The sequence below is a fragment of the Oncorhynchus masou genome, chromosome 18, assembly GCF_036934945.1.
Source record: "Oncorhynchus masou masou isolate Uvic2021 chromosome 18, UVic_Omas_1.1, whole genome shotgun sequence".
NCBI lineage: Eukaryota > Metazoa > Chordata > Actinopteri > Salmoniformes > Salmonidae > Oncorhynchus > Oncorhynchus masou.
In genome coordinates, this window is record NC_088229.1 from 46,498,410 (window position 1) to 46,522,158 (window position 23,749).

The window sequence follows — 23,749 nt, forward strand, 5'->3', positions numbered from 1 at the left end:
TAGACACACACACACACACACACTCTGCTTGGGGTTACCTGTCTGTTGAGTAGAATGTAGATTATTGGGTTGTAGAGGGCAGCACTCTTGGCAAAGAAGGCTGGGATGGTCATCATGACAGGGCCAAAGTTGGTGCCCTGATTGGCAAAGATGTACCAGGCCACAGTGGCATAGGGCATCCAGCACACCAGATACGAGATGACCATGACGATCACCATACGGGTCACTTCCTTCTCTGCCCTCTGAGTGGTCTCTGACTCCTGCTGCAGGGCTGCCGCCTGAATGGACAGACACACACAGAGTGCTTTGATATGAGCCCTAACTGGAGATATATTAGTCCTGTGTGTTTACCGGTACTCAGTGACCGTGTGTGTGGTCGTACCGCGCGGACGGTGCAGAGCAGACGGCCGTAGCAGAAGCCGATGATGACCAGAGGGATGGAGAAGTGGAGGGTGAACATGTAGATGACAAAGGAGGTGTTTCCCAGCTCAGGCGTCGGGGTGTAGTAGTCAATCCCACAGGAACACTGCATTCCCTCTGGGATGTACCTACAAACATTCACCTCATATTTTTGTTTGGAAATGTAATATACAGAAGTATTGCCCCTGAGGTCTACCAGCCATTCCCTGTTCTTAAGGTGACATTTAAGGTAAGACTAGTAGGAGATGCTATTTGGAGGGTATTTAGAGGGTTACCTACCTGGACCAGCCACACAATGGAGGTAGAGCACAGGTGAGAGACATGATCCAGGTGAAGGCCACGCCCACAATGGCGTGCCTCTCATTGAAGCGGAAGTTGGTCATTGGTTTACACACCACGATATAGCGCTCGATGGCCAATACCACCAGAGACCAAAGGGCAATCTCCCCTGAGAGAGACACAGCATGTTAAGAGAGACATACACAGTATAAATACTCATGTGCAGAAACTATTCAGACAGTTAAGGAATATTGGACACAGGCAGAAAACTTAACAGTGAACACAGGCTACTGTATCTAAAAGTACACAGGGTATAGTGAGTGAGTTCCAAGAATATTGGCAAATATACATTTTCATACAGTTATATGATCTCATTTATATTGATATGATAACTACCATAGGTCCTACTTCAACACAGAGCATAATGTATTCATTATATAAGGTCTATACATCTGCAGTTATTAAATACCTTTCCCCCACCCCCCCAGTCACAGAACACAGGTGTGTAAAAGAGGTGCAAATATACATATTATAGGGCAGCAGGTAGCCTAGTGGAGCAAGGCACTTAACCCTAGTGTTCTGTATCTCCTTACATTAAACTCATTGAGTTCAAGGTACATTGAGGTGACACCTGAAAAAAGTTGGGCACCCCTTCAGGTAAAAGATCCTCTTAACCACAGATCTAAAATCAAATTCCCCATAGCCTAACCATAACCATTATGGGAACAGACATATCTTATCCTGTAGCTTGCGACAACTTCTACCGAAGCTAAGGCTCCACCGGGACTTACCTCCCATAGTGGCAAAGAATCCTTCAACGTTACAGCCGGTGACCCCCAGGAAGAAGTATCCCTGTAGGGCTGTTGCCAGAGTCACAGTGAAGCCTCCCACCACCATGAAGAGGTCAGCCACAGCCAGATTCAACAGGATGTAGTTCAAGGGGGTCCGTAGCTTCTTGTGCTGCACCGTGACATAGAGCGTAAGGAAGTTGACGGGGAAGGCTGTGATGATGAGAAAGATCATGTAGGCAGCGAGGAGCGAGTACTTCCAGGGTGGAGCTAGGTAGTACTGAGGGTGCTCAAAGGGGCTCCTCACCACCCCTGTCTTGTTAGACATGGGCACGTAGAAGTTTGGGCCCTCTGTGCCGTTCATGGCGACGGCTGTTGGGGTGTGTGTGTGTGTGTGTTTCTGTTTGTCTATGTGTCTCTACAGGAGTTTGTGTCTTTCTCTATCCTCTCTGGTATTTGGAGAGAGGAAAGAGAAAGCACTATGCCTTCTACGAGAGGAGCTATTTCTAGCTGGAAGGTTGGATAGATAGATGGAGGAAATAGATCCTGGTGATGAGAAGTGGTGTGCTCTGCCCCCCCGAGGCGGGCACAGACCCTTTTAAGAGCTTCTCTCTTAGGATTAGGGACGTGCATGGAACTCAGCATGGTGTCAGCATAGGCAGATTTAGGACACACACACACAGTAATTCATGAGAAAAACATCTAGGACATATACTGTATACTCGAGGGTTATTCTCTGATGATTTCATCATCACAAATTTGCTAAGGAGAGAGTGTTACTACAGGAGGCTGACGAAGACCAATGCAATTTATAGACTTCTTCTCAAATAGCACATATGACTCTGGCAAAAAGTAGTGCTCTAGGAAACATGGTGTCATCAGAGATTTACATTATCCTAGATGTCAAGAAGCTACTGTACCAGTCTGCTAGTGCAGACCGACATGTCAAACCTTTTTCTATATATCATGTTCCAGACAGTTATTTCATTGACTGTCTACATTCCCTGTTGGTGTAAATCTGTGTGATAGGCTCTGTGTAATCTGATCCTGTTAATCCTATTGGGTTGATCGGCTAAAGACGCACTTTTGTTACGGACTATGATGATCGTCATAACCTCGTCACTCAAATAACGTACACTACCATTCAAAAGTTTAGGGTCACTTAGAAATCTCCTTGTTTTTGAAAGAAAAGCACATTTTATGTCCATTAAAATAACATAAAATTGATCAGAAATAATGTAGACATTTTTTTTTTAACTCGGCAAGTCCGTTAAGAATATATTCTTATTTACAATGACGGCCTAGGTTAACTGCCTTGTTTAGGGATTTTTACCTTGTCAGCTCGGGGATTCGAGCTAGCAACCTTTCAGTTACTGGCCCAACGCTCTAACTACTATGCTACCTACCGCCCCTCAACATTTAACAAGGCCGGGATCGCGGAGTCGCCTCTTCACTGTTGACGTTGAGACTGGTGTTTTGCGGGTACTATTTAATGAAGCTGCCAGTTGAGGACTTGTGAGGCATCTGTTTCTCAAACTAGACACTCTAATGTACTTGTCCTCTTGCTCAGTTGTGCACCGGGGCCTCCCACTCTTCTTTCTATTCTGGTTAGAGCCAGTTTGCGCTGTTCGGTGAAGGGAGTAGTACACAGCATTGTACCAGATCTTCAGTTTCTTGGCAATTTCTCGCATGGAATAGCCTTCATTTCTCAGAACAAGTTTCAGAAGAAATGTCTTTGTTTCTGGCCATTTTGTGCCTATAATCAAACCCACAAAAGCTAACGCTCCAGATACTCAACTCGTCTAAAGGCCAGTTTTATTGCTACTTTTTATCAGCACAATAGTTTTCAGCTGTGCTAACACAATTGCAAAAGAGTTGTTTTCTAATGATCAATTAGCCTTTTAATATGATAAACTTGAATTAGCTAACACAACGTGCCATTGGAACACAGGAGTGATGGTTGCTGATAATGGGCCTCTGTACGCCTATGTAGATATTCCATTAAAAAATCTGCCGTTTCCAGCTACAATAGTCATTTACAACATTAACAATGTCTACACTGTATTTCTGATCAGGTGTGAGCATATGGGCGGAATATTCCTCAGAAGAGCAAGAGAGAAACTGACTCCAACTCCTTTTTCAATCAGACTGGACTTTTGATGAAAGCCATGTAACTGATTCCAGATCAGCATACAATCGAACATAAATATTTATTGGCTGGATTATAACCAAGTAGAAATGTTGATAAAATATATTAATTAACTGGGAGATGGATTAAGTGATTCTAAACCAGTTTGCGGAGGTCAGTTGGGTTCATCGATCGGCAGTCAGCATAGAGAGAGCAGTTAAGCTGAAGCTCTGGCAGCTCATAGTCTTCACTGTGGAACATCTAGATTAGAGGAAACACAGCAGAGAAGACAGGATGAATGGGTCAGAGAACACAGCACCAGGCAGAGGAGGGATTCCCATAGATAGCAACACAAAATCTAGCACCTCCGCTAGCAACATTTGGTAAAAAACACTTCTGGTAAAAAACACGAAACACAAAAATAAGTGAAACATAAAAGCAAAGGAGAGTTAATTCTGAGATTCTGCCAGAGGGCTATGGAGTGCCACGGTGTGTGCGAGCATGTACTGTGTAATATTTTTATGATTCTAAAAAAATGTACCTCCCTATTCTGCACCTGGGTGTGTGTGTGAAAGGGGTGAGGGGACATAAAGTGCAATTCTGTGTGTGTGTGTGTCTGTGTGTTCCAGCTATTTAGTACCTGGAACCAGGAGCGGCACATATTGATGCTGACAGCAGGCAGTAAGGCGCGGTAGTACTCTCACTGAAGGGGTTTAGGCCAGGGCTTGAGCAGGACATCCCTGCTGCTCATAGACCTCAGCACAGAGCAACTAACCACCACTGGGACATAGTCAGACCCACCCTGCTGTAAAGGGAATCTGAGTCTTTCCATTCATACTCTCCTGTTAGTTTCCCTCCTCCCTCTCTTCCACCTTTCTAACCACCCTCTCACTCTTTACCCCTTCCATCTGTCTCTCTCTCCTACATTCTCCTTACTTCCCATATCCTTCCCTCTTTCTGTCCCTCCCTCCTCAACTCAAAGCTGAGTTTGGCCATGAAGATGTCCTCCTTTGTGTCTTCCGTGCCATCATCCAGCTTCAGGGACTGGGATTCTGACACCGTTAAGGACTCACTCGTAGACGTGCACAATACTTCTTCTTCCTGCTTTCTTACACACATTTAAGCCATACACCATTAACAGACCCATGCCACCACCTTGAGCATTTTAACACCAAAGAAAAACAAAAACACTGAAATGCTCAACATTTCACCCTCAGAGCTCAGCCAGTAAGAGTGACGGAGAGAGGAGACTACTAAAGGTCAGTCAGTGAGTTAGTCAGCATGTGGTTTCTAAGAAAAGCCGTGGCCACCGTGCCCTTGTGGCAGGCAGGCTAATGCAGGTTAATCCCAGACAGAGAGGTCTCTGAGGTGTTAGTGTCATTAAACTGAGAGAGAAGATTCCCTCTAACCCTATTAACTCTCACCGCTAAGATGACTTAGGCCTGACAGCTTATGCTGCTCGGCAGAAATTAAATCAGTGCCAAGAAATACTTGGATTACTACCTTCTCAGAACACACACCTCAGCACTGACACGTACACATACTGTATGTAATGTGTGTATGTATGGAAACGTGTACGAGCACACAACCTTAACATACAGATTATTCCCATTAGCTAAAAGTGGTCATGAGAAATGTGTTGATTTTAGTGGTGTACACTGCATAAGGTAATGGATACCCCTACTGCGGCATTCCAGTCGATGCGAGGGACCTCCAGGGCAATGACAGACACAGCCTCCTCATCACCAATACCCTCGTCCAGGTAGAACTGCAACAGAGGTAGGACGTTTACAGTACAGTGACACATTAATAACACACAAAGAGACTGGTGTCAACCTACCGTATGACGATGCCGTGTAGATCAAGGGCTGTTTGCAGTTGATACACACACTGCCCTGGCTGTCCAGCAGGGGGTTGTTGGTGGAGCAGCGGTAACACATGGAGATCAGGTCCTGGGTTACACACATACACACCTTTGTGAATATACACAAACGTATAAGATACACACTCTACAAAAAAAAGAAAGAAAGTGCCTTCAGAAAGTATTCACACACCTTTACCTTTTCCACATTTTGTCGTTTTTCAGCTTGAATTTAAAATGGGTTCAATTGAGATTTTTTTTCTTACTGGCTTACCCCATAATGTCAAAGTGGAATTATGTTTTTCGAAATGTTTACAAATTAATAACACATTTAAAGCTAAAATGTTTTGAGTAAATAAGTAACCATTTTGTTATGGCAAGCCTAAGTACAGGAGTAAAAATTTGCTTAACAAGTCACATAGTAAGTTGTATGGATTCACTCTGTGTGTTTAACATGATTTTTAAATGACTACCTCATCTCTGTACCCCACACATATAAGAATATCAGTTATATGTTGTGGAGTTACTTTTAGTAATTTCCATTTTAATTCAACATTTACCAATAATTTTTTGGGGGCAACATCCATATATATGTCATTTTCATTCATGTTATAATATATTAACATTAGGATTCATATCTGTAAGGTCTATAAATTGCATAATTTAGTGGAATTAAATTGGCCTGTGTGTATTTTATTTATCCAACAAAACTATCACGTGCAAAACATACAGCGGTTATTTTGTGAGGGATTTCTCCTGCAACTCCTCATTTGGTTGCTGCTGGAGTAAAACATGTGCTTTTATAAGTACATTCATTACGCAACAATTCTAACTGCAATTGCGTGTTAAAACTGTTTGGGTGCACGATTAAAAAGAGCTACTATTTTTATTTCTCAACTGGTAATTTAAGCGGTCTCCCATTCACCATTCAAGCATAGGCAACAGGCTATAAGCGCTTCACCCACAACTTTACAATGTGAGCTGAAGGCAGTATCCATTTTAAAAACATACTTAATTGTTTGAAATCTGAATGTTTTATTTCATAAATGGCATGTCTATGGGCAAAATCTGACCATGAAGGCAATTATTTTATTAAGACTTCATAGGCGGCGCGTGAGTTTCAAGCTTGGGGAAGCATACAAATCATTCAACCATATCTACAATTCTGCGTGCCAGTTATGATTTTCATATGTGCTTTTTCTTGGAACAGATTAATTTCAATAATAACATTTTAGTTTCTCAAAATCATTGTCACGCGGTTCATCATAAAAAGTTCAAAGTCAACTAAAGCGAGATCACCAGCCTCTGCCATATTGGCACACTGATACACCGGGATCCATTGGCGGCTAAAGAAATGAGCACATGGAACTCATAGCCTATTGGCCAATGTAGCAGTATAACTTCCATCTTTTACACTAAGGATTGGTGATTATCGAGGGGGAGATTGTAAGAAAGATTTATAAATAGCTTACTGTGAGGAACTATAGTTTTAATATATTATTAGTCGAATTTGCATGTAAAAAAAATGGAATCACTTTCCTACATTTCTGTGCAGCAGGCCAGGTACTTCTTATGCATACTCAGGTCCGCACGCCCCTCTCAACATTATCAGGACAGAGAAATTAGACATGCTCATAGGGTGGCAGGTCTCCTAGCGGTTAAGAGCGTTGAGCCATAACTGTAAGGCTGCTGGTTTGAATCCCTGAGCAGACTAGGTGAAAAATCTGTTGATGTGCCCTTGAGCAAGGCAGTCAACACTAATTGTTCCTGTAAGTCGCTCTGGATAAAAGTGTGTGCTAAATGATTATTATTTTTTTTTTTTAAAGAGGCTATTTATCTTCGATTCCACTGTGGATAAGTCATGCTTTCTGGTGAAGTATTTCAGTATAGGAGTGATTATATTATGCAAAGTGTTGGTCCTATATTTCATGAGCTGAAAATCAAGATCCCAGAAATGTTCCATATGCACAAAAAGGTTATTTTTCTCAAATGTTGTGCACAAATGTGTTTAAATCCCTATGAGTGAGCATTTCTCCTTTGCCAAGATAATCCTGATGGGTGTGGCATTTCAAGAAGTTGATTAGACAGCATCATTACACAGGCACACCTTGTGCTGGGGACAATAAAATGCCACTCTAAAATGTGCAGTTTTGTCACACAACACAATGCCACAGATGTCTGCAATTGGCATGCTGACTGCAGGAATGTCCACCAGAGCTGTTGCCAGAGAATTTTGTGTTAATTTCTCTACCATAAGCCGCCTCCAACATCGTTGTACACAACCGCAACGCCTTATGGCTTTGTTGGGTGAGCTGTTTGCTGATGTCAACATTGTAAACAGAGTGCTCCATGGTGGCGGTGGGGTTATGGTATAGGCAGGCATAAGCTATGGACCACAAACACATTTGCATTTTATCTATGGCAATTTGATTGCTCAGAGATACTGTGACGAGAACCTGAGGCCCATTGTCATGCCATTTGTCCGTCGCCATCACCTGATGTTTCAGTCTGATAATGCACAGCCCCATATCGCAAGGATCTGTACACAATTCCTGAAAGCTGAAAATGTCCCAGTTTTTCCATGGCCTGCATACTCACCAGACATGTCACCCATTGAGCATGTTTGGGATGCTCTAGATCGACATGTACAACAGCGTGTTTCAGTTTCCGCCAATATATACCTACTTCGAACAGCCATTGAAGAGGAGTGGGGCAACATTACACAGGCCATAATCAACAGCCTGATCAACTCTATGCAAAGGAGATGTGTAGCGCTGCATGAGGCAAATGGTGGTCACACACACAGGTATCTGTGACCTTAATGCATTCCCAGTCATGTGCAATTCATCGATTAGGCTGATTTCCTTAAATGAACTGTAACTCAGTAAAATGTTGGACATGTTGCATTTATATTTTCCTTCAGTATACTTCCCTATTGGACCCACCACTATGCCATTTCTCTCCTGTTCTATTGGTTTTCATGTCAACTTTATTTTGTTGTCCAGAAGCCAAAGGCACAATTCTAGTCATATATACAACCCAACCTAGATGTTGCATCTTTAGTTCCCCCCTCTTTCTAAGTTTTAATCTTTGTCACATTTGTAATTGCTATATTTGCGCAGAATGTTTGTGTTTCCCCCAAATCGCATTATTGGCTGCTTCAATACATGAGTTACATGTTCTGTTAAGCACCCCAAAGCATATGGGTCCGGTAAATTTCTCAAATGGCCAATAAATTAAAATCTTACCGGTCACGTTGTCTGGCGCCACATTTTCCTAACAGAAACCCTGGTGTGCACGCATGCAAAACACACACACCTGCTTGAAGTGGTTTGGAGTAGACGGTAAGGCTACCCAGGTCCATGGTCTCCTGGAAGCGAGAGGGTCTGGCCAGCTCAAACTCTCCCGGGGTTCTGCTCTGCTTAGCCAACGCATACAGAGTGTTACTGAGACCCACCACCAAGGACAACAAGCTGCTACAGGTAGAAATTGCCCTTAGCAACAGATCTGAGGTCAGCATACTCTCTTCAAATTATACCCTAAATATTAGGCTAGGAAATGGAAAACTGAACTTAGATCAGTGCCTACTGGAAACTTCTTCAGAACTCCAGAACAGGAAGTGTAGATCAAGACAGAACTGGGCACGCAATTGATAGTACATACTGTACACTCATCAGAGCTGTGTATGTATGCTAAGCATAGCCATTGTTGCCAGCAACCACAAGCCCCAGTCAATACTCTGTTTTGCTCTGTGATGGGTGTACTGATCCTCTCTAAAATATCTACCTTGGCGTTTTGTTTAAAAGTGCTGTGAGTAGAGGAATTTATACTTGTAAGTGTTTGTGTATTCATCCTTGCACGTGTGTGTTTGAGCAGAGGAAATTGCTGCCTGTTTGTATAGATGAAGATTGTTGTGCACTGAGGTACCTCTAAGAAAGGCAACACTAGGTCAATGACTTGCAGCTGCAGAAGCCTGATATTCATCTACTAGCTCCAACAGCTCTCCTCTCCTCTGTCCCAGCGTCAGTATTGGAATTGTTAATCAATTTATCTCCTCCTGTTGTGTGTTGTTTAGCAGTGTTTTCCATGACATTGTGCCGTGTTAGAGTCCGCTAAACTCACAAATCCCAGTTCAAGGTTTTCCAAGCGGCATCAGAGAGGATGGTAAAAGTAGAAAAGAGTAGAAAAAAGAGAGAGTGTTGGTGCCAGTGAACAAACAGATTAGGGGAAACCAAGTGAAGTAAAAAGGGAGATGGCCAGGAAGAGGCTCATCCTCTTCCTGGCGTGTGTGTGTGTGTGTGTGTGTGTGTGTGTGTGTGTGTGTGTGTGTGTGTGTGTGTGTGTGTGTGTGTGTGTGTGTGTGTGTGTGTGTGTGTGTGTGTGTGTGTGTGTGTGTGTGTGTGTGTGTGTGTGTGTGTGTGTGTGGTAATCAGTGGGTTTGTTTTGGTTAGTGAGGATGTGCCTCTTCCTGGCATCTTCTCTTCCTGCCCATCTCTTGGCTGCGCTAGGCTGTTTCCTCTAATCTGTTTGTTCACTGGCACCAACACTCTCTCTCTTTTTCTACTTTACCTTCTCCCTCTCTGTGCATCAACTAAAACAAAACATGTGACATTTGACACATGGATTTGGCCTCCTGCTTTAGACCGTTGCAACACAAGTCGCAGAAGTAGGCCCCACATTGGAAGGATACACTTTAGTAATGCCCAGTGGTACATCCTTGGTGAGGTTGTGCAGGAAGTACCTGGAGATGTTAAAGAGCGTCTCAGGTATATGAGAGCTGAAGGGTTCATCCTGGAGAGAGGAGAAGGGAGAGAGGAGGGAAATAGAGGGCGGGAAAGGAAGCAGGAAGCTCAACAAGACGGAGCTACTCTTCCTCCAGGGGAAGGCCTGCCTGCTCAAAGACATCTCCATCATGATTGAAAAGTCCACAGTGTTTCCCTCCTAGAGTGCAAAGAACCTTGGCGTGACCCTGGACAACACCCTATCGTTCTCTGCAAACATCAAAGCAGTGACTCACTCCTGCAGGTCATGCTCTACAACATCCGTAGAGTACGACCCTACCTCACACAGGAAGCGGCACAGTTCCTAATCCAGGCACTTGTCATGTCCCGTCTGGAGTACTGCAACCCGCCCCATCAAACCCCTGCAACTTATCCAGAGTGCTGCAGCCCGCTTGGTTTTCAACCTTTTCAAGTTCTCCCATGTCATCCCGCTCCTCCACTGGCTTCCAGTTGAAGAGCACTTCCACTACAAGACCATGATGCTTACCTACAGAGCAGCAAGAGGAACTGCCCCTCCCTACCTTCAGGCTATGCACAAACCTTACAACCCAAACCGAGCACTCCGTTCTGCCACCTCTGGTCTCTTGGCCCTCCCACCCCTAAGGGAGGGCAGCTCCTGCTCAGCCCAGTGCAATCTCTTCTCTGGCACCCCAATGGTAGAGCCAGCTTCCATCTGAAGCTTCCATCTCACGAAAGCACCTGAAACCCTACCTCTTCAAAGAGTATTTTAAATAATTCCCCTCTTCACATTTGCACTTGACCCCCCCTTCTAGCTCTGACTGATAGCTACTTTATTGAGGAAAGGTGGACTTACTATGTGGTTGTCCCACCTAGCTTTCTTAAGATGAATGCAATAACTGTAAGTTGCTCGGGATAAGAGCATCTGCTAGATGACTCAAATGTAAGGATGGGCGGCAGGGAAAGGGGGCAGAGAGAGACAGAAGGCACACAACATCCATCAGATACACACATCTTTGAGACTCCGTCTCTGCCCCTTTTGCTCCTCTCTTCCTCCCTTGCCCTCCACTTCTTTTCTCTTACTCGCACTCCTGCCTTAAACACTAGTCTGAAGATAAAGAATAGCCTGAGCTGCGCCACATCCTCCCTTCACAGCACAGAGCACTTTGCTCACATGGGCTCGGTTAAGAGGCAGGGTGTGTTTATTAGTGTGTAGCGCCAGCTAGCTCCCGTAGTGTTTGATGGCTCATCAAATTCCTTTGGCCGGGAGAGTTAAAGTGAGATCTATACGGTTCCTGCTCTGGATTCAATCACAGGGGTTCCTTATTTCAGGGGTGTGACCAGGGTAGAGTACTGTAAAAACAAACAGAGAGAGAGAGAGCACACTGACACAGGCCAGGGATAGTTAAGCCACTGCATACCAGCCTAAAAGGGACAGGGTGCTTATAATCAGACATACACTACATGACCAAAAGTATGTGGACACCTGCTCGTCGAACATCTCCAAAATCACGGGCATTGATATGGAGTTGGTCCCCCCTTTGCTGCTATAACAGCCTCTACTCTTCTGGGAAAGATTTCCACTAGACGTTGGAACATTGCTGCGGCGACTTGCCGTAGTGAGGTCTGGCACTGATGTTCGGCGATTAGGCCTGGCTTGCAGTCGGCTTTCCAATTCAGCCCAAAGGTGTTCGATGGGGTTGAAGTCATCCGCCAAACCCAGATTCGTTCGTCAGACTGCCAGATGGTGAAACGTGATTAATCACTTCAGAGAACGTGTTTCCACTGCTCCAGAGTCCAATGGCGGTGAGCTTTACACAACTCTAGCTGACGCTTGGCATTGCGCAGGGTGATAGGCTTGTGTGTGTGCGTGGGCCATGGAAACCCATTCGATGAAGCTCCAGATGAACAGTTCTTATGCTGATGCTGCTTCAAGCGGCAGTTTGGAACTCGGTGGTGAGTGTTGCAACTGAGGACAGGCGATTTTTAAGCGCTTCGGCACTTGTCTGTCCTATTCTGTGAGCTTGTGTGGCCTACCACTTCGCAGCTGAGCCATTGTTGCTCCTAGACGTTTCCACTTCACAATACCAGCACTTAAAAAGTTGACCGGGGCAGCTTTGACAATCTGACTTGTTGGAAAGGTGGTATTCTATGACGGTGCCACATTGAAAGTCAATGAGCTTTTCAGTAAGGCCATTCTACTGCCAATGTTTGTCTATGGAGATTATGCTCGATTTTATACACCTGTCAGCAACGGGTGTGGTTGAATAGTCGAAACCAATAATTTAAAGGGGTGTCCCACATACTTTTGTATATATAGTGTACCCCTCAAGAAGGGGTGCTGGTGGGAGGGGTTATCATAATAAATTATAATTTAATTAACTGGTTACTATAGAAACAGGGGTCATAGTGGGTTCAGAGAGTTGACGTCATTGTTGACATGAGTTGGGTTGTAGCAATGGTCATCGTGTCACGACTTCTACCGAAGGTAACTCCTCTCCCTGTTCGGGCGGCGCTCAGCATCGCCGGTTTACTAGCCGCTACCGATCCCTTTTTCTTTTTCTGGTTGTTTTGTCTGTGTTCCTTTTCACACCTGGTTTCAATTGCTTTGATTGCTGTGGGGTATAGAATCCTGCACCAATAACTATGGAGTCAGCAGGAGCGGACGCGCTCCCAGGGTCCGTGGAGGAGCGAGTTCAACACCACACGGCAGTGTTACACCGGCTGGGAACCGCCATGGATCAGGTGATGGCGACGATGGAGAGATGGGAGAGAGGTGGTATGGTTACGCAGGAGGGTCATGTGGAGAGCATTAGTTTCTTCCTCATTGATTCTCCTGCGTTTCCGGTGGTGTTGGGGATCCCCTGGTTGACCCGTCACAACCCCAGGATTTCATGGCAACAGAGGGCTCTACCGGGGTGGTCGGAAGAGTGCTCAGGCAGGTGTGTAGGAGTTTCCATCGGTGCTACAATGGTGGAGAGTCCAGACCAAGTCTCCACCGTGCACATTCCCTCAGAATATGCCGATTTGGCTATCGCCTCCTGTAAAAAGAAGGCGACCCAATTACTACCTCATTGACGAGGGGATTGTGCGATAAATCTCCTGTTAGGCGCTGCACTTCCCAGGAGTCACGTGTATCCCCTGTCACAGGAGGAGACGGTGGCTATGGAGACATACATATCGGAATCTCTGGGGCAGGGGTTCATTCGGCCCTCCATCTCACCTGCCTCCTCGAGTTTCTTTTTTGTGAGGAAGGAGGGTGGTCTGCGTCCGTGCATTGACTATAGAGGTCTAAATTCCATCACGGTGGGGTATAGTTACCCGCTACCTCTCATTGCCACGGCGATTGAGTCATTTCACGGAGTACGGTTTTTCACAAAACTGGATCTCAGGAGTGCATATAACTTGGTGCGTATCCGGAAGGGAGATGAGTGGAAGACGGCATTTAGTACCACATCCGGCTATTATGAGTAACTCGACATGCCGTACGGGTTGAAGAATGCTCCAGCAGTCTTCCAATCTTTTGTGGATGAGATTCTCAGGGACCTGCACGGTCAGGGTGTGGTGGTTTACATCGATGATATTCTGGTCTATTCCGCTACACGGGCCGCGCATGTGTCTCTGGTGCGCAGGGTACTTGGGCGACTGTTGGAGCATGACCTGTACGTCAAGGCTGAGAAATGCTCGTTCTTCCAACAGGCCGTCTCCTTCCTTGGATATCGCAATTCCACATCGGGGTTGGTGATTGAGGATGACCGCATTGCAGCCGTGCATAATTGGCCGACTCCAACCACGGTAAAGGAGGTGCAAAGGTTCTTAGGGTTTGCGAACTACTACCGGAGGTTTATCCAGGGTTTTGGGCAGGTGGCTGCGCCCATTACTTCACTGCTGAAGGGGGGGCCGATGCGTCTGGGATGGTCGGCTGAGGCGGACAGGGCTTTTGGTCGCCTGAAGGATCTTTTTACCTCGGCTCCCGTGCTGGTGCTTCCGGACCCCTCTTTGGCAATCATAGTGGAGGTGGACGCATCCGAGGCTGGGGTTGGAGCCGTGCTCTCCCAGCGCTCGGGTGCGCCACCGAAGCTCCGCCCCTGTGCGTTCTTTTCTCGGAAGCTCAGCCCAGCGGAGCGAAACTATGACGTGGGGGATCTGGAGCTGCTAGCTGTTGTCAGAGCCCTGAAGGTGTGGAGACATTGGCTTGAGGGGGCCCAACACCCTTTTCTCATCTGGACTGACCACCGTAATCTAGAGTACATTCGGGCAGCGAGGAGACTGAACCCTCGTCAGGCAAGGTGGGCCATGTTTTTCACCCGATTTAGGTTTACCATCTCCTATAGACCAGGCTCTCAGAACACTAAGGCAGACGCACTGTCCAGACTATATGATACGGAGGAGCGGGCCATTGATCCTGCGCCCATCCTCCCGGCTTCTTGTCTAGTGGCACCTGTAAGGTGGGAGGTGGACGTACAAATTGAGCGAGCATCACGTGTTTAGCCTACTCCACCACATGGTCCAGCGGGACGGGTGTATGTTCCGCTGGAGGTTAGTGACAGGTTAATTTGGTGGGCTCACACGTCCCCTTCCTCTGGTCACCCGGGGATCGGGAGGACGGTGCGATGTCTTAGTGGGAAGTACTGGTGGCCCCCTTTAGCCCACTTTAACCAAGTCCTCCTGCTCAGTGTGCGCTCAGTGCAAGGCTCCTAGGCACCTGCCCAGAGGGAAGTTACAACCCCTTCCCGTTCCACAGCGGCCTTGGTCACACCTGTCGGTTGACTTCTTGACCGATCTGCCACCGTCACAGGGCAACACCACAATCCTGGTCGTTGTGGATCGGTTTTCTAAGTCCTGTCGTCTCCTCCCTTTGCCCGGTCTCCCTACGGCCCTACAGACGGCGGAGGCCCTGTTTACTCACGTATTACGGCACTACGGGGTGCCTGAGGATATTGTTTCTGATCGGGGTCCCCAGTTCACATCCAGGGTGTGGAAGGCGTTCATGGAACATTTGGGGGTCTCAGTCAGCCTAACCTCTGGGTTTCACCCCGAGAGTAATGGGCAGGTGGAGAGAGTGAACCAGGATGTGGGTAGGTTTCTGCGGTCGTATTGCCAGGACCGACCAGGGGAGTGGGCGAAGTACATCCCCTGGGCAGAGATGGCCCAGAACTCACTCCCCCACTCCTCTACGAACCTGTCGCCCTTCCAATGTGTTTTGGGCTATCAGCCGGTCCTGGTACCATGGCATCAGAGCCAGACTGAAGCTCCTGCGGTGGACGATTGGGTGAGACGCTCAAGGGAAACCTGGGAGGCCGCCCACGGGTACCTTAAACGGGCCGAAGGGCGGCAGAAGGCCAGTGCCGACCGTCACCGCAGCGAGGCCCCGGTGTACACACTGGGGGACCGGGTCTGGCTCTCGACCCGAAACCTGCCCCTCCACCTGCCCTGCCGGAAGCTGGGTTCGCGGTTTGTGGGGCCATTCAAAGTCCTGAGGAGAATAAACGAGGTGTGTTATAGGTTACAGCTCCCCCCGTATTACCGTATTAACCCCTCGTTTCATGTGTCTCTCCTCAGGCCGGTGGTGGCTGGTCCGCTTCAAGAAGATGAGGTGCGGGAGGTCCTTCCGCCCCCCTGGACATCGGGGGGGGCGCCGGCGTATGCAGTTCGGTCCATACTGCACTCGAGGTGTCGGGTGGGGGGTCTTCAGTACCTCGTGGACTGGGAGGGGTACGGTCCGGAGGAGAGATGCTGGGTGCCGGTGGAGGACGTACTGGATCCACCTATGCTAAGGGAGTTTCACCGCCTCCATCCGGATCGCCCTGCGCCTCGTCCTCCGGGTCGTCCTCGAGGCCGGCGTCGTCGCGCTGCGGGAGCCGCACATCAGGGGGGGGGGGGGGTACTGTCATTTCTACCGAAGGTAACTCCTCTCCCTGTTCGGGCGGCGCTCGGCGTCGCCGGTTTACTAGCCTCTACCGATCCCTTTTTCTTTTTCTGATTGTTTTGTCTGTGTTCCTTTTCACACCTGGTTTCAATTGCTTTGATTTCTGTGGGTATATAGGGCACCTGTTACCTGCCGTAATTCGTGCAGGATTAAGCTTGTGAGTATTAGCGTTCAGTATTCTATGCGGTTTATTGTTTTCGCATTTGACGTATGTGTATGTAGTGACGGGACTGTGGTTGTTCCTCCGTGTACTGACACGAGTTTGTTTTCCTTCGAGCGCGTTGTTTGGACGTTCATCTGGGCCAATTTTGTATTGGTGGACTATGTGTACAGATCTCTACATTAAACACGCTTCTCAAAGAAAATCCCTGCTCTCCTGCGCCTGACTCCTACACCTCTCACCGAGACGCACTTTATCACACATCGGGGCTGTTGTCGACAGAATCTCCAGGAATGTTCTCTCATTGATGGCTTTGCTCTGTATATCTAACCAACTTATGCTTTGCAGCAGTATATTGCTGAATTGGAATGGATTCCAAAAGCATTTTGTATTTCAACTAAGGAAAAGAAGGGAATTTAGCCTTCACAGTTTTTGTCTGGCCGTACTGCAAGCTACCATTCTCAACTTTCTCAAACCAGTTTTTCTTAACTTCTTAGCTTTTCTTAACTCAACCTTAACCCACTCTTAACTGTACTTACTGGGCTCTACTCTACCTTTAGGCATGGTGAGCATCTTACAGTGTAACGCTGTATAGAGCGGTAAACATGGTAGAGCTCAGCCAGCTGCTGGAAATGCCTGAACTTCTTCAGCGTCCTTCCTCTCCTAATTTTCTGTTCTTACCCCCTTTTTAAAGGTAATTTTGAGGCAGGAAAATGTGAAGACTTTCACTAGGTAGACTCCCTTACCCCTAGTGATGTCCAAACACTGCATAGACCGTATCCAGTAATAATACACAGCCTCATTAAACCTTCTCTTCACCACGGCATTGTGGGTAAGCTGCTTCAACACCTTCACAGCATCACTCTGTCCGCCAGCCTTGTGGAATGCTGTGGGGGGAGGAGAGAAGGAAGTGAAGAGACTTAAGTGTAGCGATGGAGGAGGAAAAGCGAGCTTGAGTGGCGCTTAAAGGTAAACTTATCACGCAATATGACGTAGATGCAGAAAGTAAACGGCATAGTGGGATAATTTCCACAACAACTAAGAGCGTTGAAGCGTGAGGCTCAACTTCTCTGCTGTTTTGGTCCCCTGGTTACCACGCTGTCCACAGCGTGAAGCAGACCTGTGTACTTGCACAGATACTGTGTGAAATGTTGCATCTCGCTCCTCTCAAAATATCCGTTACTGCTCATGGCAACATCATTTCGCTGAGTCTACCTTTAAAAGGGCTTTCCGGACATGAAGCGGGGCAGAGCTGCCCATACATGTCCAACGGAGCCAGTCAGGGGGCAGAATTCTATCCAGGCGGAGTGATTGGTGGTGATCGTGCACGTAAAAGCAGAGGTGGCAAAAATAGGAATCTGCTCTGTTTTGGAGAACTACACTCCACCCCATCTCTTCCCGTCTGGACAGCCCTTAACGCTGCTTCTATTGCAACAACAGAGATATGCTTTGACAAGTCTAAGAAATCTCCTTGAGATTAAACCTTATAGGAGCCAACACCTTTCCCATTACTCTGTCTCATTCTCAGGCTGCCAGAGTTGAACAGCATCACACACTCTCTCTCTCTCTCTCGCTACTACACGCCAAGGGCAATTTGTACTTAACGTATACGAGACAATATTTTCACTAACTACAAACAGACGTCTTCTTAAACGAACCCACTCCCAAATGTCAAACAGCATGGCACTTAGCAAGCAGAGCACCAGTAAACATATGTCCTATTCTTCATGCTGCTATCTGTGGCTAATTAAAGCCAGCTTCAGGGAGACAGCCCCTCGGGTGACCCTGTCTGTCCTGCTAGATGTACAGGAGGTCAGGACATATTAGTGGCTAATATTTATCAGTGCAGCCAGGCGGATAAAACCACAGTCAGCTGCTGCTGCTTAGTGTAAGGACACGAACACTATACAGGCACACACACAAACCACATACCCTCCCCAAACACACTACACTAACAATGATTAACATGGGCTGTGGTCTGGGCCCACAAAGCTCTGTGATGTAGCTCGGTTACACCACACGTTTAAGTTTGTGAGGAGTTACAGTCGCCAGTCAGCCTTAGCCAGGTGAGGAACTACCAGGCTACTAGACTACAAGGACCTAAAGGCAATACCAATCACTGTGGTGGTAACACAATACACCATTACGAAAACACAATACAGACAGCACAACAACAGATCACTTCTAGACTGAAACACAACCAGGGCTGTTCAACTATATACTCTACAGCAAGACACAGAGAAGAATATTGTGCAAGATCAATTGGATACAGTACAGTAGATAAATATGCATGCAGGGATCCTAATTGTAAATCCATGTGGTGATTATAGTTCTTCAAGTCATAATTAGGAATTCTTGTTGTAGTGCTGATTGGAACCATGCATGGCATGTAATCGTGTTAGCAGTCTGTCTAGCTGTGGATCATGTTTTACAATGAACAGAGAGAGTAGAGAAGAGGAAGTAGTAAAAAACTAAACGGGCCAACCTTTATATGGTTTCCATATGTACCCCATGTTAGGAACTAACGTTGCCTTCTAGCCATCGGTGGTATTCTGTGATACGTTGATCTGGTTCTGATTCCAGAAGGATCTGAGATATGTCTGGTCAATGTAAGGTGCACAAAATGAGATAAAAAAAAACTAGTGCTAAGAAGTTTCAACAGACATGGCCTTGGCAAAGTTACTATACCATTTGGGAACATCAAACATTGAGCTCCTGTAACATATAGGGATGAGTATATTCTCTCTTCCATCCTCAAAAAGGTTGTTCTCAGCCAGCCACTGAGCGTAGGGCACATAGAAGTCATCTTTAAACTGGGCATGTTTCTATACCAGAGAGAAAGCCTGGGAGAGAGAGGGGAAGAAGTGTTCATATCACAGATGATCTTGAAAAGGTACATAGATCCACCCTCCCACCCTGCTCCCGGAGAACAGAGAGCAACCCTCCATATTCCACCCCTTCCCCGTGGGTCTGGAAGCAAAGAAAGTCAAAAATATGAAAATAGGTACACTATCGGTCAAAGGTTTTGGAACGCTTACTCATTAAAGGGTTTTTCTTAATTTTTACTATTTTCTACATTGTAGAATAATAGTGAAGACATGAAACTATAAAATAACACATATGGAATCATGTAGTAACCAAAAAAGTGTTAAAACAAATCAAAATGTATTTTGTATTTGACATTCTTCAAATAGCCACCCTCTGCCTTGATGACAGCATTGCACACTCGTGGCATTCTCTCAACCAGATTCACCTGGAATGCCTTTCCAGTAGTGTTGAAGGAGTTCCCACATATGCTGAGCACTTGTTGGCTGGCTTTCCTTCACTCTGCGGTCCGACTCATCCCAAATCATCTCAATTTGGTTGAGGTCTGGGGATTGTGGAGGCCAGGTCATCTGATGCAGCACTCCATCACTCTCTTTCTTGGTCAAATAGCCCTTACACAGTCTGGAGGTATGTTGAGTCATTTTCCTGTTGAAAAACAAATGATAGTCCCACTAACCAGATGGGAAGGCGTATCACTGCAGAATGCTGTGGTAGCCATGCTGGTTAAGTGTGCCTTGTATTCCAAATAAATCACTGACAGTGTCACCAGCAAAGCACCTCCACACCATAACACCTCTTCCTCCATGCTTTACAGTGGGAAATACACATGTGGAGATCATCCATTCACCCACACTGCATCTCACAAAAACAAGTTGGTTGGAATCAAAAATCTCCAATTTGGACTCCAGACAAAAGGACAGATTTCCACCGGTCTAATGTCCATTGCTTGTGTTTCTTGGCCCAGGCAAGTCTCTTCTTCTTATTGGTGTCCTTCAGTAATGTTTCTTTGCAGATATTTTCCTTCTTCACTGACCTTCATGTCTTAAAGTAATGATGGACTGTCGTTTGTCTTTGCTTATTTGATGTGTTCTTGCCATAACATGGACTCTGTCTTCTACCAAATAGGGCTATCTTCTGTATACCCCCCTTCCTTGTCACAACACAACTGATTGGTTTAAATTCATTAATAAGGAAAGAAATTTCACAAATTTAAACGCATTCCAGGTGACTACCTCATGAAGCTGGTTGAGAGAATGCCAAGAGTGTGCAAAGCTGTCATCAAGGCAAAAGGGTGGCTATTTGAAGAATCTCAAATATAAAATACATTTAGATTTGTTTAACATGTTTTTGGTTACTACATGATTCCATGTGTGTTATTTCATAGTTGTTATTTCATAGTTGAAGTAAAATAAAGAAAAACCCTTGAATGAGTAGGTGTTCTAAAACTTTTGACCGGTACTATAAGTATATAGATATATTATATAAGAATATATAATATATAAGCACTGAGTATACAAAACATTATGAACACCTACTCGTTCCAACAGACTGACCAGGTGAATCCAGGTGAAAGCTATGATCCCTTATTGAGGTCACCTATTAAAACCACTTCAATCAGTATAGATGAAGGGGAGGAGACAGTTTAAAGAAGGATTTTTAAGCCTTGAGACATGAATTGACAAAAGACAAAATATTTAAGTGGCTTAGAACGGGGTATGGTGGTAGGTGCCAGGCACACTGGTTTGGGTCAAGAAGTGCAGCGCTGCCAGGTTTTTCACACTCAACAGTTTGACACCCAACTTGACACAACTGTGGGAAGCATTGGAGTCAACATAGGCCACCATCCCTGTGGAACGCTTCGACACCTTGTAGAGTCCATACCTCAATGAATTGAGGCTGTTCTGTGAGCTATATATGTATGTATGTATGAATGTATGTATGTATGTATGTATGTATGTATGTATGTATGTATGTATGTATGTATGTATGTATGTATGTATGTATGTATGTATGTATGTATGTATGTATGTATGTATGTATGTATGTATGTATGTATGTATGTATGTGTGTGTGTGTGTGTGTGTGTGTGTGTGTATGTATGTGTGTATGTATGTGTATGTACAGTGGGGCAAAAAAGTATTTAGTCAGCCACCAATTGTGAAAGTTCTCCCACTTAAAAAGATGAGAGAGGCCTGTAATTTTCATCATATGTACACTTCAACTATGACAGACAAAATGAGGGAAAAAAAATCAGAAAATCACATTTGTAGGATTTTTGATTATTTTATATGCAAATTATGGTGGGAAATAAGTATTTGGTCAATAACAAAAGTTTATCTCAATACTTTGTTATATACCCTTTGTTGGTATTGACAGAGGTCAAACGTCTTCTGTAAGTCTTCACAAGGTTTTCACACACTGTTGCTGGTATTTTGGCCCATTCCTCCATGCAGATCTCCTCTAGAGCAGTGATGTTTTGGGGCTGTTGCTGGGCAACACGGACTTTCAACTCCCTCCAAAGATTTTCTATGGGGTTGAGATCTGGAGACTGGCTATGCTACTCCAGGACCTTGAAATGCTTCTTACGAAGCCACTCCTTCGTTGCCCGGGTGGTGTGTTTGGGATCATTGTCATGCTGAAAGACCCAGCCACGTTTCATCTTCAATGCCCTTGCTGATGGAAGGAGGTTTTCACTCAAAATCTCACAATACATGGCCCCATTCATTCTTTCCTTTACATGGATCAGTCGTCCTGGTCCCTTTGCAGAAAAACAGCCCCAAAGCATGATGTATCCACCCCCATGCTTCACAGTAGGTATGGTGTTCTTTGGATGCAACTCAGCATTCTTTGTCCTCTGGCGGCGTAGTGTGTTACTGATGGTAGGCTTTGTTACTTTTAGTCCCAGCTCTCTGCAGGTCATTCACTAGGTCCCCCCGTGTGGTTCTGGGATTTTTGCTCACCGTTCTTGTGATCATTTTGACCCCACGGGGTGAGATCTTGCGTGGAGCCCCAGATCGAGGGAGATTATCAGTGGTCTTGTATGTCTTCCATTTCCTAATAATTGCTCCCACAGTTGATTTCTTCAAACCAAGCTGCTTACCTATTGCAGATTCAGTCTTCCCAGCCTGGTGCAGGTCTACAATTTTGTTTCTGGTGTCCTTCGACAGCTCTTTGGTCTTGGCCATAGTGGAGTTTGGAGTGTGACTGTTTGAGGTTGTGGACAGGTGTCTTTTATACTGATAACAAGTTCAAACAGGTGCCATTAATACAGGTAACGAGTGGAGGACAGAGGAGCTTCTTAAAGAAGAAAATACAGGTCTTTGAGAGCCAGAAATCTTGCTTGTTTGTAGGTGACCAAATACTTATTTCCCACCATAATTTGCAAATAAATTCATTAAAAATCCTACAAATGTGATTTTCTGGATTTTTTTTCTCATTTTGTCTGTCATATGTGAAGTGTACCTATGATGACAATTACAGGCCTCTCTAATCTTTTTAAGTGGGAGAACTTGCACAATTGGTGGCTGACTAAATATTTTTTTGCCCCACTGTATGTATGTATGTATGTACGTACGTATGTACGTATGTATGTGTTGGGCTTAATACAGTGTACAAAAATATAAAACGTAACATGTAAAGGGTTTTTCTCTCACATTTTGTGCACAAATTTGTTTATATTCCTGTTAGTGAGCATTTTTCCTCTGCAAAGATAATCCGTCCACCTGACAGGTGTCATATCAAGAAGCTGATTAAACAGCATGATCATTACACAGATGCACCTTGTGCTGGGGCCAATAAAAGGCCACTCTAAAATGTGCAGTTTTTTCACACAACACAATGCAACAGATCTTACAATCTGACATGCAGATTGTAGGAATGTCCAACAGAGTTGTTGCCAGATAATTGAATGGTCATTTCTTTACCATAAGCCACCTTCCAATGTTGTTTTCGAGAATTTGGCAGAACGTCCAAATCGGCCTCACAACCGTAGACCACGTGTATGGTGTTGTGTGGGCGAGCGGTTTGCCGATGTCAACATTGTGAACAGAGTGCCCCATGGTGGAAGTGGGGTTATGGTATGGGCATAAGCTACGGTCAACGAACAGCATTGCATTTTATCGATGGCAATTTGAATGCACAGAGATACCATGATGAAATCCTGAGCTCCATTGCCATGCTATTCATCCGCCCACATCCATTCATGTTTCAGCATGATAATGCATGGCCCCATGTCACAAGGACCTGTACACAATTCCTAGAAGCTGAACATGTTCCAGTTCTTCGATGGCCTGCATACACAGTAGACATGTCACCCATTGAGCATGTGTTTGGGATGCTCTGGATAGAAGTGTACGACAGCGTGTTCCAGTTCCAATATCCAGCAACTTCACACTGCCATTGAAGAGGAGTGGGACAACCTTCCACAGGTCACAATTAACAGCCTGATCAACTCTATGCGAAGGAGATGTGTTGCGCTGCGTGAGGCAAATGGTGGTCACACCAGATACTGAAAGGTTTTCTGATCCACGCTCCTACCTTTTTAAGGTATCTGTGACCAACAGATGCATATCTGTATTCCCAGTCATGTGAAATCCATCGATTTAAGGCCTAATACTTTT

General features: G+C 45.6%; 1 protein-coding gene across 3 annotated transcripts in view; it reads right to left on the minus strand.

The window, feature by feature from the left end:
* LOC135504705 (rhodopsin-like) overlaps window positions 1-23,749 on the minus strand; it is a 28,295-nt gene that overhangs the window by 385 nt on the left and 4,161 nt on the right. Inside the window, exons 2-8 of one of the 3 annotated variants that reach the window (XM_064923500.1) lie at window positions 5,456-5,567; window positions 4,256-5,383; window positions 3,778-3,876; window positions 1,491-1,659; window positions 700-868; window positions 383-548; window positions 39-278 (exon numbers count right to left, since the gene is read on the minus strand). In XM_064923500.1, the coding sequence (XP_064779572.1) occupies window positions 39-278; window positions 383-548; window positions 700-868; window positions 1,491-1,659; window positions 3,778-3,876; window positions 4,256-4,276 (864 nt within the window). In that variant the 5' untranslated portion in view covers window positions 4,277-5,383; window positions 5,456-5,567. Of the gene's footprint in view, window positions 1-38; window positions 279-382; window positions 549-699; window positions 869-1,490; window positions 3,877-4,255; window positions 5,384-5,455; window positions 6,013-23,749 lie in introns of those variants that run through there. The other 2 variants (XM_064923501.1, XM_064923499.1) reach the window with 2 other exon arrangements.